We start from the raw sequence: 17,382 nt of genomic DNA on the forward strand, positions 1-17,382 counted from the left end.
TGGTATGACGTCACACATAGGTCACGCTAAAGGTCAATGGTGGATTCTCCGGGACGACGGCCAAGAGCGGAAACCTCGAGCAGTATTGCTTTCGCAGTAAAAAAGAAGGCGAATAAGACAAGCACCGACTAGAAGCACGCGCTCTTCCGCACGAGGGTAGAGACCAAGAAGAAGAAGTAGTGGCGGCCGACGGAGCCAGGCGCCTCATTTGCTTCGACCGGGTGCGGTGAGCAGAGCCGAGGTCTTCACCATGGCCGCCGAAGCGTTCCACGACGTGCTCTCCTTCGTGCTGTTTACGGTCTGCGCCGCGCTGGTGGCCGTGCTGCTGTGGGTGCTCTTTCGGCGGATGCAGCGCGAGCGCCTGATGCGCGACCAGGAGACCATGACAGTGGGCGACCCCAGCGCCAAGCTGCCCAGCACCGCGGACTCCGTCTCGGCGGCGGGCGCCAGTCGCAAGGACAGCGCGGTACAGACTAGTCCGGACACCCTCGTCCAGGCGCCCGTGGGCACGGCCCAGGGCGGAGCGTCCACTGTGACCGCACCACCAGCTGCTCAAACGATGCCGGCGGTAAGTAGCCTTGGGCTAATTGTATGGACCATGTCGTGGTGTTGCCGTACATAGGTTTCCAAGTCGAGCCCTGCTGTGCTATGCTGTTCGCACGTCCCTGTGCGTGACTTCACGTTAACTGTGACTGCACCTTGAACTAGTCTGCTTTTAAGCCCTTGATTGGCTGGCTGACTTGCCGATACACTCTCGTATTACTTCTCTTTCAAAAGCATCTTTAAATGTCGTCTCCCGCCGTAATTCGGAGAATTAATGATCCTTGTATTAATATCTTCATGCATCACCGCTGCTTCGGGGTGGGGTGGACCACTGCATGCGATGTCTAAAGTAAAAGGACAATCAAAAAATTGGCCGGACGATCATGAAAGGCTCAAGCGAGAAAGCCCGCAAGCTGTGGGTTTACCCTCGATGATTACTTTCATGCTCTTACTCTAGTAACTGCTTTTACTGGAGGGTGGACGTGGGGTGGCCATTTGCCTAGCTAGAGGGTGTAGTGGGGTGGTGGCTGGTGGGTGATGCTTCTACAGGGTGAAGGCTTCACTCGTCGAGGCTCCGTACAGTTAACACCGGCATTTTCGCCAAGTGTTAGTGTTTCTGGCATCACAGTAGAAAAAACTACAACGGCCGAGCTGCAGTTTAACACGAACAAAGCAATGGATATTTTCCCCGCGACAGTGTTCCAGCTTCTGTTCGACTCTGCGAGCCCGGCACTCATCCGTTAACACACCGATTTGGCAGTGGGCAGCTCCGTCGACGGTGTGGACACTGCCAAGAGGGCAGCTAAGATGGGTGCTTCTTTGCGAATTTTTCCCCCGTGGAATTCTGTCGTTTCAGTAATTTCAACGGTGAAAATTTTGCTCAGTCACTCTGTGTTTCGCGTTTGAAAGGAGTCTAACTCCGGCAAAAACCTGGCACACATGTTACTGTTGCAGTGACGGATCTGAAGTTGTGACTAGGCAGCTCAAGTGTTCTAGCTGTCGGCACTATGTTTCGAATACGATACTCGTACGCAACGACTGCAAACGCTCGTGAGCTGAGATCAGCATGCAATGTACAGGACCCCAAGCAGCCCAAAAAATGAATCCCTCGCTGTCAGCTCACAACCCCTACGCATCAAAGTACATTGGCAATACAAGTGGACGACATGGGGGGGACCGTTTTCTATAAGCAGTCCATATTAAAACGGCCATTTCGCGACAGACTGGTCCTCGGTCGTGGTCACTCATATATACCCACGGCTTCCAAGCGTCTGTGAAAAGCGACCCGGACATCACCGGACATCAGAAGGCGCCCGGACATCCCCGTTGGCTGCATAACTCAGCCAATGTGAGCCAGTGGTCACGTCAGGTCGTGTGCTGTTCACAGAGCGCTGCGATACATCACAACACTGGCTGCATATCGCACTCAATGCAAGCCAATGGTGATGTCCGGTCGCCTTCTGCTCATTGACCAGGTCGTTTTCCACAGATGTTTGAAAGCCGTGGATATACCTGAGCAGCTATGACAGAAGACAAGACGGACGCGAAACGGCCATTTTTAATTGGATAGCTTGTAAAATACGGCTCCAGTAGTGGATTAGTAACCCAACGACTTCTTCAAAATCATCCTTTCCGTTTCTGTCTGTTCCCAAGGCCGGTGCTGAAACTGCCTCGTCTCCGCCCGGTGGAGCAGCGACGGAAGGAATCACCGAGACCAAGGCCGAATCGAAGTCGCCTGCGAAGGCAGAACCCGGCCAGAAGGGGGGCGCTGCAGACGGCGCAGCGAGCAAGCCCCTCTCGGGCACGACATCCGCCGACTCCAGGTAGGCGCAGTGCATCCGTTTCTGCGAGCTTTCCAGCAAAAGAACTTTAATTTCCCGGTTCAATATCTTCACGGTTGGCGGCTGCTCATGGAGACTGACCCGCCGCGGTGGGTCAGTGATTAGAGCGCTACGCTACTGAACCGGAGGAACCGTGTTCAACCTAGGCTGCGGAGGAGGCGAAATGCAAAATGCGCCTGTGTGCTGTGCGATATCAGTGTACATTAAAGATAACGGATGGTCAGAATTCCGGAGCCCTCCATTACAGAACCTGTTTCTCTCTTCTTTCGCTACCTCCTCCATAGCTTCTGTCACGGCGCGGCAGTTATTGTGGCAGTTATTGTGCCCTTTCCTTTATTAATAAGATTAGTAACGGTGCTCGTTCTTAGCGTCAAGGTAAGAACATGGCGATGCCCAGTTAGAACAACTGCCGCTACCACTGAACGTCTACTGGCATCGAGGCAGTCGTAACCTTATAGCCAATTGTAATCGTTATAATGCGATTCCTCATAATCGTAATATTATCACCCTGGAAAATTGCGCCTACTGCAGGAAAATTGACATATCGACATATTGGACACTCCCCCAAACAAACCTTACAAAAAACGTTCGTTCATAAAACACTCATGAGCCATTTTTCAAGTATGAGATATGTGGGGCGGCATCATGTTCGATTGGTTTTAACCCCAAAGATGCGCGGGTTCGATCCCGGCAGCAGCAGTCGCACTTCAGTGGAGGCGAAATGCTAGAGGCCCGTGTACTGCGCGATGTCAGTGCACGTTAATAAATCCCAGGTGGTCGAAAGCGTCTCTCATAGCCAGAGTCGCTTTTAGACGTGAAACCCCAGTAAAACTTAAACCTAATCGATTGGTTTCGCCACATCTGAGGCTTTAGAAATTACACAATTTCTTCTTAAAATATTCCATCTTCTCTGCCTTCGGTTGGTCACTGGTATTTCTGCTTCTATGCGGGAAGCGATTTGCCGCGTACTGAAAATACGCTAATGAAATCTTAACACAGACAACAATACTCATAAGAATTTGAAAGCGTAGAGTAGTTTGAGAATTTTGAGGCATGCAAAGAAACACAGCCACATTGCAGCAGTTAGCACAGTGCAATAATGTTTCGCTCCACGATAACCCTTCCGTGGGCGAACTTAAAAGTCCTTCACTAAGGCGTTCATCATCTACCGCTGTAAAGCAACGGCATGCAATAGTAAGCCAGTAATTCGATGGTTGCCACCATGGTGGCTTCGTGGTTATGGTGCTCGGCTGCTGACCCGAAAGACGCGGGTTCGATCACGGCCGCAGCGGTCGCATTTTGATCGTGACGAAATTCTAGAGGTCCGTGTACTGCGCAATTTCAGTGCACGTTAAAGAACCCCAGGTGGTCAAAATTTCTGGAGCCCTTCGCAACGGCGTCTCTCATAGCCTGAGTCGCCTTGGGACGTTAAACCCCATAAACCAAACCAAAACAGTTAGTCGATGGTTGTCGCGCACGCTTTATAGAGCTGTTCATTCTCGTAATCTAAAATGTGCGCATTCTTCAGTTGCCATCACCATCAGCCAAGTGGTGTGCACTGCAAGCAAAAGATGCGTACCCGCCCCATGACCTCGCCATTATTCATGCTGTATATGACTGCTGGTGAGGGAACAAACGCGGGTTAATGACAACCTCGTCGAAATCACGAGGAATAAATGGGCATAGGCAGGGCATGCAATGCGAAGGCAAAATAACCGTTGGTCCTTAAGGGTAACGGAATGGATTCCAAGAGAAGGCAAGCGTATACCAGGGGGTGGCAGAATGTTAGGTGGGAGGATGAGATTAAGAAGTTTGCGGGAATAGGATGGCCGCAGCCGGCACAGGAGAGGGTTAGTTAGGTATGATTTGGTTTATGGTGTACAGGGGTTTAAGTCCCAAAGCAACTCAGGCTATTAGGAACGCCGTTATGAAGGGCTCCAGAAATTTCGTCCACCTGGGGTTATTTAAAGTGTACTAACATCGCACAGTACACTAGTCTACATTGAGCCACCGCGCGCGGTGGACTAAAGAGGTATGGGAGAGGCCTTTGCACTGCAGTGGGCGTCGTCAGGCTGATGACGATGTTGATTATATGACTGCTGCGTGAACATTATGCGAGCAGATATTTAAGTGCGTCGCTCCAGCATACTCTTGGAAGCCGCCGACATACGTTTGTACTTACCTGCATTCCAACAACCTAAATATCCCTCATGCGTTTTGGCTTCTTTCAACGCAGTCAGGTGAGCGGCCTCAAGAAGAAGTCGAAGCGTCGCCGCAGCTCCATCAGCAAGTCGGCGACGGAGGGCGGCTCGAAGCCCCCCTCGAGGCGGAGCTCCGTACAGCGCTCTCTAATCTCCGCGGCCAAGAGCGCGTCGTCCTCTGAGCGGCCCGCCGTCCCCGCCCTCCTCATCCGGAGGCCGTCCACGGACTCCAGGAGCTCGCAGCGCTCCAACCGCTCGACGCGCTACGTCTCCGAGGTGCCCAAGGTATGCCACACAGCTTAGTGGAGGTAGCGGCAAACCTTGGTGCGACGTTCTATTGTCATAGAGCTAAAGTACAATGAGGCAAATGTCCCCTGAAAACAAGACCTCGAGCCCCAGACGTCTATCTGTTGTCACGACGTAGCGTTTAGTTCCCTTGGAGCTGATAGCAGCCGGTGATCTCAGGCTATTGGCCCTTGAAAGCCGGTTGACCGCCACGTCCCGACGCCTTGAAGTCGACGTCTTTTAGGTGGCTTTGGCCGCTTTGTTCTCCAGTTGTGTAAGTGGTGGTGCTGAAAGGCGTATAACACTATAACTCATGCGTGTTTCCAGCGCACATCAAACACGGACAGAGAGAGAGTAGACACCACGGACGCTAGGAGTCACCACACCACGGACACCACTGAGGCACCCCAGCGTCTGTTATGCCTGCTTTCCCTCTGTCCGGGTGTTTTATGTGCGCTGGAAAGGTGAGTCAGTGTTAAAAGCACTAACTTAACGTCCGAAAGCGAGTAAGGCTACGACATATTTTTAAACACCTTGCTTCATAACGATACATCAGAGAAACTGCGTCAGCTTCCGTCTCCCCCATTTCGTTTCCCCCTTTTTCGTTTTCCCCCGTTTCCCCCTTGTTGACTCAAGATATCACCAGCATTAAATTTCTACGGCAACCTTCATCCATCCCGTGTGTTGGCACTCTGTTCCAGTTTTCGCATCCTGTTCTAGAGAAGACTTTCAGTAACCTAAAAGATGTCGACTTCAAGGCGTCGGGACGTGGCGGTCAACCGGCTTTCGAGGGCGAACTTTAAAATCCCTCACTAAGGCATTCATCATGTACCGTTGTAAAGCAACGGCATGTAATAGTAAGCCAGTAAGTGGATGGTTGCCGCCGTGGTGGCTCAGTGGTTATGGTGCACGGCTGCTGACCCGAAAGACGCGGGTTCGATTACGGCCGCAGTGGTCACGTTTTGATCATGACGAAATTCTAGAGGTCCGTGTACTGCGCAAAACATCAGAGGCACGAAGAGAAAGACACATATCATCCACTGATAACACGGAGTCAGATTAAGTTGCTCCTTTTCAGCTACTGTAATAAAAACAAGTTGGGTATTTTCTTCTTTTGGACCGTTCGTGAGAAAGTCGTGAGTAGGAAGCCTAGGTATCAGCGTATTGTGTGTGTGCGTGTGTATTTAAAGGAATATGGTGGCAATAGGTGCTGCGTTCATCTCTTTGGCAGTTAAACTATTTTTCTTTTTTCTTTTCTCCTCCCATAACTGTCAATAAATACCCTTAACTTACCACTAGCACTAATGATGCATCGCTTTCACCGTGCAGGTGGCACCGGCCCTCGACGTCTTCTCCAGGGAGCACTCGTCGATGGTCGAGTCGCCACCCTCCAACCTAACCATGAGTCCGCCGTCAGTGGCTGACGCCTCAAAGTCACCCGACGCGGTGGCTAAGCCCGACAAATAGGCCGTCTTCTCCAGCTGCAGAGGCCTAAGGAGGCGTCAGCCCTTCAATGTTTTATTTTTCTTTTCATAAAACTCGCAAGTTTAGACATTTAAGCGGTAAATTCCTTAGGGAAGGTCGTGTCCTGTCAAACAAGTTATTTCAAATGCCTTCCTTCTTTAAAATATACTCAGCCGTTTTCCTATCACCCCTCACGCTCACAAGTGGGAAGCATAGCCTTTGAATAATAGCTATCTTGTTCTCCGTTTTACTCCAGACGATTTTTTTTTCCATTCCTCAACTCGCATTCAGTTTGTGCCTGTATAAAATTATGTACCATATTAGACTGTTTCAGCACCACTGTACGGCAAACTCTAACTGCGGCCGTACGGCAGATGTGACTAGGCAAACCCTGCCATCGCTGGCAACGGCAATGCGCTACTGTATTTGCCTCCTCAACTTTTAAGGAGGTTCAAGAATTCGACGCCTGCCATCGCTGGCAACGGCAATGCGCTACTGTATTTGCCGCCTCAACTATTTAAGGAGGTTCAAAAATTCGACGGAAAAACGAATCTGCGCTCCCATTGTGTGCGAATTCTTTTGAAGGCGCATGACTACCTCTTCAAATATTCTTGCGCATCTGTGATGTTTGGCGTGTTATAAAACGAATAAAGCATTTTGAAGGGGTTTCAAACGGATAAGGCTGATGCTTCTGCAGACAAGCCTACATTTTTAACTGAGATGCATTATGGAAACGGACTTGAATTTTCTGGCATTCTGTGGTGCGCGAAAGTTCGTAGCGGTTTTCCCCATGGTCAGCTGTATGGCGCTCTCTATGGATCTGGAGTAATAACGTCATGCCAGCTCTATTACGATACAAGAAGGAAAGAAGGTACTCCAATAATTCTGTGCTGGGGCCGTCTTTGTAACGGTTCATTTGGCATTGATTCTGTGTGCCCCTCCGCCATTGGTCGCTGCTCCCAGTGAAGTAGCCTATGGGGATGTCATGCGTGCAGACCAACCTGACGTCTTGTACGTCTCGACGAAACCTAACTAGATTCCAAGGCAATATTTTCTGATATGAAAAAATCAAACAATATTTACACACTTTACGTCTAACCTAACACACACAAAAGGTTCGAAATGAATCTGTCAGCGTTCTCGAACTGTATGTCTTCTAGGACGCTTCATAGTATTTTTGCATGTAATGGGCCTTGAATGAAAGAATGAACTCTTTCAGAGGTGAGAAATTGAAAAGAGTGTTCAGAATAAAATCGCCCCCCTCAAACGACACCAAGTCTGCTGCTATTAACGTAAGAAAAAAGGACTCCAAGAAACTGAGAGAAAGGCATGAAATTTCCTTCTGGTGGTCCGCATATTGCTTCAGGTATGTTTTTGTCGCGCAATACTGACAGTACTTCTCTATCGTGCGTGTAGAGAGACCGAAAAGCAGAAGGACGAAGAGGAAGGGAGGTTAACCAGGCTATGCCCAGCAGGCTACCCTACATGTGGAAGAAAGGAAAAAGAGCGGCAACGAAATGAGTTTTTCAAGTATCTGTCGACCACTATGATCAAGGGACAGAGGGCACACACTTAAAGCATAAAGTTTATAGACGGGAACACAACTCCGAGTCCTTTAAGAACCTCAGGAGCGCTTTCATCGCTTTCCTTTGCGAGGAAGATTTCGTCCAAGGCCACAGAATCTTGGATTCTGTTAGAGGATGAGAGTAAGCAGCGGAAAGTAGCAGCCAGGATGGCGCGCTCTCGCTCAAAACGAAGGCAGTCACAGAGGAGGTGTCCGATCGTTTCATCGCAACCGCACTGCTCACACACTGGAGAGACAGCCATTACGACTAGATTGGAATAGGCGCCTGTGAACGCCATTCCCAGCTACAGGCAGAACAACAGCGTAGTATCACCGCGGGGGAGGCCGAATGTTATTTGAAGTTGAAGCAAGGGGCCGAAGTGGTGCGAGCGGGGTGTCCAACCTCCAGGGTTAGACCACGACTGTACAGCCACGCTTCGGGCGAGCAGTTAAGGTGCCTTGCTGCGTCAGCTCTTGTTAGTGGTATGCGGACAATGTTGGTTGTAACGTGAGCCAATCGAGCAGCATCGTGAGCTAAGGCGTTGCCAACAGTGCTACTAGGCCTGGCACCCAATGGAAGATGATTTCGTGAATCTCTTCTACTGCCTGGTGGTGCAGATGTACCTCCGCTACGAGTTGTTCATGGTCGCCACGGCTCAAGGCAGTTTGAAGTCATTGTAGGGCAGCTTTAGAATTTTAGGGCAGGTTTAGCGCGTGTAAGTTGTGAAACATGATATCACCTCAACTTTATGGCGTCATGCAAATACCAGCTGTTTTTTTTTTTACATCTGTGAACCCCAAGGGTAGATGATATGAGTGTAGGAAGAGTGATTTGTAGGCAATTTCTCCGGTCCGCATTGCTACCGTAAAGTCACTGGAACTCTGAAAGTACCGCAACCAGCGGGCGGCGCGCGGGCAACATTGGGGTGTTGTTGCCGGAGGTGGTCCAGCGCGGCGAGCGCGTCGTCTGCTAGGCGAAGAAGGTCTCCCTTGCGGCCGCCTTGCTTATCGGTTTTGCGCGAAAATTAATCAATGAAAGTATTCATGATTGAGACCTTAGATGAGGTGAGCGTTTCGAAAACGTTGAAAGCGTCGCACGACAGCTGCGCAGCCTCTCGTATTCTTTAGCCCACGGGTGTGAGCTAACAACGCAAGAAGCAGGCTTGTCCTATTTTGCTTCCATGAGAGGCTCGCAAATGCATGTTTTCGGGGCCCGGAAAACTTTAAAGCCGGCAGGCTGCGTACATACGAGCGGGCTATAGGAAAACGTTTAGTAAATCGGTTCACTTGGAAGTCTGATGCGTATAAAATGTTCCCTGCGCGCTTGCTGTTTCCTGCCTCCTGTTCTTCCCTCCGTGTGGTCAGTCGCCGGTCGGAGGCTTGTGGGAGGTAGTTGGGCGACCCCAAGGTCGACGACGGGTCCAACGCTCTAACTGTGCGGCCACATAGCATGCGGGCGCGCTGTGGCTGTATTTCGATAGAGGCGAAATACAAAAACTCCCGTGCGTAGTGAGATGTAAGTACGCGTTAAATAACTCCTGGTGGCATAAATTCTCCCACTGCGCTCCACTTCGGCACCCTTCATAGCTATCGTGCCTTTTCGGGACGTTAAACTCTGCAATTTATTATTTTTTATTTAATCCTCATTAGCCAATATCGATGACCAGCAGGGAAAAAAAATCTCGTAAAGCAACGTCTTCGAAGACATTTATTGCTGTCACACTCACACAAACACACGACGCACACAGATACGCACGCAGACACACGCAAACACAGACAAACGCGGTGCACAGACACGCGCGCACACAGATACGGACGCAGACACACGCACTGACAGAGACACGCATACACAGACACACGCGGTGCGCAAAGACACGCGCGCACACAGATACGCACGCAGACACACGCGGTGCACAGACACGCGCGCACACAGATACGCACGCAGACACACGCATACACAGACACACGCGCGCACACAGATACGCACGCAGACGCACGCACTGACAGACACGCATGCACAGACACACGTACGCACACAGACACGCGCGCGCGCGCAGCACACATGCGCACACACAGAGACAGGCGCGCGCACAGAGACACGCACACAGACATACACTCAGATAGAGGCACAGGCACGCGCGCACACGCACACAGACACACACACACGCACACAGACGCTATACTGAACGTGCTACTTCATAAAACACGCCGTCCAAGCACCTCGGAAGCACTGCGCCCGTCGGCTCCTAGAGCGAGTGGACCATCTATGGAGGCGCCTAATCACGTGATCAAAACTGGCGAATAGGCGGCGCGGCGGCGAAGAGAAAACAGCTGCGGTACTTTCAGAGTTCCGGTGACTTTATGCATGGACTTTATCCATGACTTTATGCTACCGATATGCGCAGCGCCATCTCTCGGCGCTCCAAGAACTAAGTCCTCCATGTTGGTTCGGCATGGAAAACGAAACAGTGGCCCAGCGTTGGGTTAAAACGGCTGCGCTTCGTTTGAAAAGTGAAACGCCGATGCACTCTTGCGCTGCGCTGTCCACTATGCAAACACACTACGACGCATGCCAGCTGTTCGCTTTTCTGTGCTTTTTACTCTGTCCCAACGTTCACCAAATGTATCATGCGTCAGCACGCCGGTAAGTGCACAGGTATCGCTTTCGGCGCTGATTTTTCAGAAAGCTTGCTAGGTGATTTGCCAATTAAGATAGGGACCACAGCCTTTGTAGTCTCTGATCAAAATTAGAAGCAGAATTCGTGCATTTATTAACTCCTTGATAGCGCATAGTCGGTCGGACGAGAATATATATAGACGCATACTTGAACAAGGCAAATTTTTGAGCCGACCTACGCCTGTGTTCCTCCAGCGTGGATTCCAGTCGCGAAGAAGCGTGTTCACTAATGTGCTGGCAGATCATGGCCACGGGCACTCGGTGCGCTCCATATATATAGGAAAACAGACGCCTTTACCCACGCCCGTTAGAAAAGGTGAAGTTCATCATATTTGCCAAATTTGTGACAAAAACCTTTCTGCAGATGACCATATTCTCTGGGGATGCGAGGGAAATCCCCCCCCCCCCTGAAAGCTCCTGCCATATCCCTCAGCTGATAGCTGGGAAAAGATCATACGCAGTGAAGACAAACAAGTACAGTACGGTTCATTGTTAAAGGGAACATGCGATCCCGTACCCTAAGCGCTTCGCGGCGCGCTGCCACCGAGAACTTGGGGGAATTATCGGCACAAGACGCATGCGCAGTAAACATGGCGGTTGGTCTTTCCACGCATGCGCTTCATGCCACCAGTTCTCGCCGGATCTAGGCAGCAGGGCTTCGTGAAGCGCGGAGGGCACGCGATCGCATGTTCCCTTTAACAATGGACCGTACTGTACAAGCGAACATAGCAGATTGGATCCTCGAGGTCGCCCCTTCATGGAGTCCACCTGGAGCGAAAGTGGGCTAACGATGACAGAAAAACCTAATAGGGTTTGTTCCTCCTCCTCCATCTACATACCTCGATAGCCCGTGCCGTGGCGAACTAAGTGCACTCGAAGAACCATACGCCGATTACTGCTTAGTTTGCTACGTGTTCAGTTAAGTTTTTCCCTTGTTCAGTTAGTTTTAGAAGGGCTAGCAAGCTCTCTGGATCACATGCGGTTGTTGCGAAATCCCACGCACTGTTTTCTTATAATGTTGTGCGATCGCGCCCGCATATATGTTGTGCGCATTGTGAAGCAATGCACCCTACGTATAAAAACTGAGGTGTGAATGCTTTATTTTTTTGAGGATTCCTACATTCGATATCTGCGACGATGAAAGTCTGTGAAAAAAATTGGATAATGTAGCTACTTTATTGTGAATGAGGTACGCCTTTCCAAGCTAGTAAGTACGTGCCACAGTGTTCTGAAAACGCTCCAGGCCATCTGGTTTTATAATCGTTGTGTCATGCTCCAACAGCTTGCTTCGCAACAAATCCATTTGTTCAGGTTTGGAAGCAAGTGAGTTAAGTGTCGGAAGCAACCGAACATGCCAATTTCCCCCCTGCACACACAGCTTGACCAGCGTATCGAGTCCGTGCATGCACCTACAGCTGTAGCATCTTTCTCTAATCAAGCCTCCGCCATGGCTCAGTGCTTATGGCGCTCCGCTGCTGACCCGAAAGACGCGGGTTCGATCCCGGCCGCAGCGGTGGAATTTTGACGGAGGCGAAATTATAGAAGCCCGTGTACTGTGCGATGTCAGTGCCCGTTTCAGCGAATTGTGGGGAAAAATCAACCGGCGCCGAGCTCTGAAACGGTGAAGTTGAAAACCGCGGATGTGCATTGCACACTGCAGTAAAGGAGTGGCATTACGCAGCTGGTCTAGGGTCTTGTGTGATTTACTGCAATGCACGAAGCTCCTGGCATCGGTGTGTACGAAAGTTCGCACTGTCACAGAAATTTGTCGACACATCTGTGCACTCAGCGCAAAATAATCGCTCGCTACCCCACCAGAAGAATGCGCGTCCACCTGAAAATAAAACAGCCATGCTTGATAAAACAGCGATTCTTGAACCGGTGCTTTAATGAGTGCATTCAAAAGGACAACGGTACAGGGTTCGACTTTCCAACCCACTTTCGAGTGCCGGTTCTTGCTATCATCAGCGCCAGACTTCAAGCGAAGCTGAGGACGCGATAGGAGTAAGCTGGCGCTTACTTAAAGCACCTACGTTTAGTAAAGTATGAGCAGTGCAAGCAACGCTTCAGGTGAAGCTCGCCTTCTGTAATTCCACTCGCAAGATTCATTACAGGTATGCCGGTACCAAGAAAGTACGTATAGAAAACGATGCACCAGCTCGGCCGAACCAAGATGGAAACCGGAAGCTGTGGGCGCGGTGTTGCCAGACCGCCAAGCAATTTCGCACATCGCCTATAAAATTTTTGGACTTCGCAGCGTCCTGATCACTCTTTCACAACGCCACTGGTTAGTCCTTTACTAATTTGCAAACATGATGACCTAAATTTTGCTTGTGTCACATGGTTGTGAAAAACAGGCACAGATAAGAATACGAGACACGGGCCTCAGCTATGCCGGTCTCTGTTCTACTAAGTGCACTGAACCTAAAGGAAAACCTATGCTGTGTCTCTATACTCAACGCACTTTTTTCTCAAGTACCCGTCATAACTTAGCCGGGCTGGCGCCGCTGTTGTCCCATCCCATTGTCCTCAATGTTGTTACGATAGAGCTTTGTGTTGTCGCCTACAGTACATTATCTTGTACAAGATAGGCCCAGACAGACCTTTCTCTTCGCCCCTTTATGCAATGGGTCCTTTTTCAAGTGTGTGGGCCACTTGTCTTCCCTATCAGCACGCAATCTATACAGCTCACTCTCGAAAACATTTGCCGGCTGGTTCCATTTAATGCCTAAAAGTCAGCAGCACTCGTGTCCCGCGAAAAACTTGAGCCACGATGAAGCTCCATCCGGAGTGCTACGTCAAGTACGTCCACTACCCTAGCCAGTTAAATGAAGAAGCTTTGAAGAAAACACGCTTCCAGAAACCTTTGACAAAGGACCAGCAAGTCTTGGAGGTAGGGTGCGGCATCGGGCACTTCACCCAGCAATTCCTACTGCCTCACTGCCAGCCATGTCGAAAACTAGTAGCCACCGATCTCCAGCCAGACATGGTCGAATTTGCGCGCGAGCGCTTTCCTCACGAAGACATCGTGTACGACGTCCTGGATATTGCCACTCCGAACTTGAGTCCTTTCCTCGAGAAATACGGCAAGTTCGACCGAGTCTACTCCTTCCTCACGTTTCACATGGTTCAAGACCAGAAGACTGCTTACGCGAACGTATCGAAGTTGCTCAACGATGAAGGCGAATGCTTCGTACTTAGCTTTGCCAGTCTTGACTTCGTAGACGTGTGGGCGGAGCTGTGCGAGAGAGACAAATGGAAAGGGCGCATACCGGTAAGTACGACGGGTCTCAGGTACTTACGAAACTATTACACACAGCGATATTAGCTTCCCGCGCCACACCTTTCTAGCAACTGTACAACTCGAGCAAGTTTTCTTTTCTATCTTAGCCTACACGGTGGTCAATGAGGCATGCAGTAATACAGGCCTCGCGGTCAGTTTCGACCATTTCAGGCTCTTCAGTGCAAACTGAAATATCGGTGCATATGCACTTAAACATTTCACCTTTATTCAAATGAGACCGCGGTGCTGGAATTGGGACCCTCGAACTGGAGCTGACCAGGACAGCGCCATAACTGAGCCACCACGCCAAGTCTTACAAATTCTATACCATGCTTTTTTCTCCCTTTCAGCCAATATAAATTGCTGGAATTAAATTTCTATTTCTGTACTGGGCCTCTCCTGTCTGCCCAGTGAAGAGGAGCACAGGGAAATGGGTATCTATATTTGTTACTACCGATGATCGGCGTCAAACTCTTTTCCGAAGTAAACGAACAATAGTGTGCCACTTCGCACAAGAATGCGATAACACGTAACCAAAGAAATTGCTTAACGTTTCATTTGCAGTCCGCCGCCATGAAAGGACTCGAAGCACACAGATGAATGAAATGTATGAATAACCTTATTTACTCGGCCTATTATAGAGCAGCAGCTGAAGATCGATAGCAATGAACAAACGCAATACTCGAAAGAAACCGAACCTTTCAGTTCGCTTTGCATCCATCAAATTGCAACCTTGGTATTTTTCATTTCCAGCTCGTACTGCTGCCTCATTCATAAGTGCAATCAGCATCATTGCACTGCCAGAGTGTTTTGGTCGTTCAATAAACTACTGAATTCGCACCACTTATGCTGCTAGCAATGCTTTAACTGGCTCAAATGCATGAGTCATGTAAATTAACAGAACAAGGTTTAACGCGCTTTTTGGGGCGCCGATTTATTATGTTTAAAAAATTAAAACAGAGGAAACGAATAGTAAACTTATTTCTTAATCAATCTACCCCTTTCGTTTTGAGCATGAACGCTTGAGTAATAAAAATGGGCAGTGTGCAACATTGCTCACAAAAAGGGAAGAAACGGGCTCTAAATACCTCTTGATCCAGACATCAAATCGACTCCCGGGCACATGAACATATAAGTGGCTTCACCGGTCGCAAACTAGCCGCATGGTTGTCTTCTTAATGGTGCAGCCATACAGACACAAATATATACATATTCACTCGACTAATCACAGAATAACTCTACAGATCCATTGCGAAAGAATGTTACCATCATAATCATCACATGATCTGTTTAAAGTACCGCACTGCAGGTCTTATTGCGAAGTCATAGGTATAAATCTGCACCCCATTTTTCAACAAAACCGGTGGTCGGAAAAGCTTGAGGGATGTTCAATTCTTAGACTCAACCTGAGCGATAATTTAACATTTTGATACATGTGAAACATGTGTACGCTCGTGCTTTTCAAAGGGTTAAAGTGACTGTTTCACCTATTTTGTAATTTTTTTTTAAATTCGAATCACATCCTGTTCATTTTTGTCCCCACTCACGGCTATTTTTAATATTCTAAGCTGTATTTGATTTCTGTGGTGGTTTCAGTAGCAAAGCCTTGCGACAAATGGGAAAATGTTAAAGAATGATTAAACATGCAACCAAACCACCCATTATGATAAAAGTTTTATTGCGTCATAATGGGCCCCTTTGCTTCACATTATTAAAAGTAGGCCGCTGCACTTACACCTTCAACCAAACCTTGTTGCAACGCAGGACCCACGGAAGGTCGCCCACCCCACCTTCAATTTCAACCGCGTGAAGTCGGCTTCCCAAGTCGAAGCCGAAATCAGAGACACACTGCGGGGAACAGGCTTGGAATGCTTTTCCTGCGACGTGTACGACAGTGGATGGAAGTACGACGATATGGATTCACTACTTGGTAGGTCCTTACGCAAAAAAACGTCTTGAATTTTTTTTCATATACTCGTGCCTGCGCCCGGCGGGTGACAGCCTCTTTAAACAAAAGTAGCTCATCACCTGACAGGTCAGCACCTTTCTAGGAGATTCAAGCCGCGAATGAATATCAAGGGGAGAAGCGACTGCCCTCCCCAGCATCCATTCTGTTAACGCAAACATCGTTTCTTTCACTGTTAAGAGATGGCGCTCCACGCAACTCTGAAGATATGAAATCATAACTTCTGCAGACAGACAAAACTGTGCGCAGAGGTAGTTTTTCAGGCAACTGACATTCCACTTTTTCTACTCATATTTTGTTGATAGTTCTAGCGTTATGAAAATTACATGCCATTCTCAAAGTACATAAAAGGCGGTCACAGTTTTGCGTCTTGATACGATCACATGAGCATATCCTCAGCACGTGTTCATGCGGCCTAGGCGATACATCCCTGAAGTTTAATATCCCCTAGCACAAAAATGAAATTGAGAATGTTTTTATGTTGCATTTAATTACAAAAAAAATCGCTGTGGCTTAGCTAAGGTTAAGCCTGGATATCTCGAAGCAAATAGCTCTCGCTGCTTTTCAGCCAACTCCCAAGCTTCTGGATTAGTGTTTCTGCGCCGTCCGACAGTTGCTTCTTCTTCTCCTTCCATGGCGAGTGTCTGCGCCTGTTCTATGGGCAAGCGCGCCTTATATACTCCTCCTTTCAAATGCGCACTGCGCACGGCTGCGGCGAAAGGTCAAACGGTGGCGAGGAGGAGAAGCAGTGGCGCACATGCGCAGTAGCGCGCGGCGGCCACCTGCGCCGTGCGTAACGTCGCTCGGTTTCGCGCATGCGCAGAAGTGGCAAATCTGGCCTCCGGCTCACGCGAAGCATGGTGTTGACTAGCCTGGTCAAGCTTTTCGCTTCAAAAATAAAACAACTTGGAAGTTCTCATTAAGCACATTCTATTGGCTGGCTCTGAAATTATACGCTGGTCGTGAAAATGGTGCTGTTACACTTATGCTATGCAGACAAATCGTTTTCTTTTTTATTTTCCAGACATGTTTCTAACGATTATTCCCTTCAAGAGTACCATTCCTGAAGAGGAGTGGGAAGACTTCCGCACCCTTTGGGCGGAAATGATGTTCCGGAAGTTGTCCCCTTCTCCGGGGCAACCTTTGGAAGTTAAGTGCGCCCTCTACGCCGTCCATGCACGTCGTGCTTAAGGAAGAAGAGGCGACACGTAGAACAGCGTCCATCAAAATTTTGTTGTGGTAAAATAAATGTTCTGCTCATGTTGTGACATAATTTCGCCTTCTGAATTTAGGATAACGTTCCAATGCAACTTGCAATGTTACTGCAGCTTAACAATTTTAAGATATTATTTTAACGTTCGGTGCCACCTCAGTGCTGGCTCGTTGAGTAGCGTCCCAGTTGGCTGAGTAGAGCGGCAGTATTGGACATGAAGGGCGATTTTTCTCACTGGTTTCTTACATATTTTGTGCTTTTGTCCTTCGAAATTAGCTAGTGGCTACTTGCGACGCTATGGGTTCCACATGGACAAATAACTTCACTGCTCGGCTCTGGTACTAA

General features: G+C 49.1%; 2 protein-coding genes across 2 annotated transcripts; both read left to right on the top strand.

The window, feature by feature from the left end:
* Positions 1-250: 250 nt before the first annotated feature.
* LOC149348395 (uncharacterized) lies at positions 251-6,337 on the top strand. Its single transcript, XM_089541743.1, has 4 exons — positions 251-568; positions 2,197-2,366; positions 4,621-4,870; positions 6,200-6,337. Exons 1-4 carry the CDS (start codon positions 251-253, stop codon positions 6,335-6,337), a joined length of 876 nt encoding a protein of 291 aa, XP_089397869.1.
* A 6,856-nt stretch (positions 6,338-13,193) lies between these two features.
* Positions 13,194-17,097, top strand: LOC149348396 (4-vinylphenol methyltransferase 2-like). The gene is made up of 3 exons (XM_089585813.1): positions 13,194-13,849; positions 15,623-15,788; positions 16,849-17,097. The coding sequence occupies exons 1-3, from the start codon at positions 13,349-13,351 to the stop codon at positions 17,013-17,015; spliced, it is 834 nt and encodes a 277-aa protein (XP_089441939.1). The 5' UTR covers positions 13,194-13,348; the 3' UTR covers positions 17,016-17,097.
* The last annotated feature ends 285 nt before the right edge of the window (positions 17,098-17,382 follow it).

This window comes from Amblyomma mixtum, chromosome 4 (genome assembly GCF_055824585.1).
Source record: "Amblyomma mixtum isolate Tamu chromosome 4, ASM5582458v1, whole genome shotgun sequence".
Taxonomy (NCBI): domain Eukaryota; kingdom Metazoa; phylum Arthropoda; class Arachnida; order Ixodida; family Ixodidae; genus Amblyomma; species Amblyomma mixtum.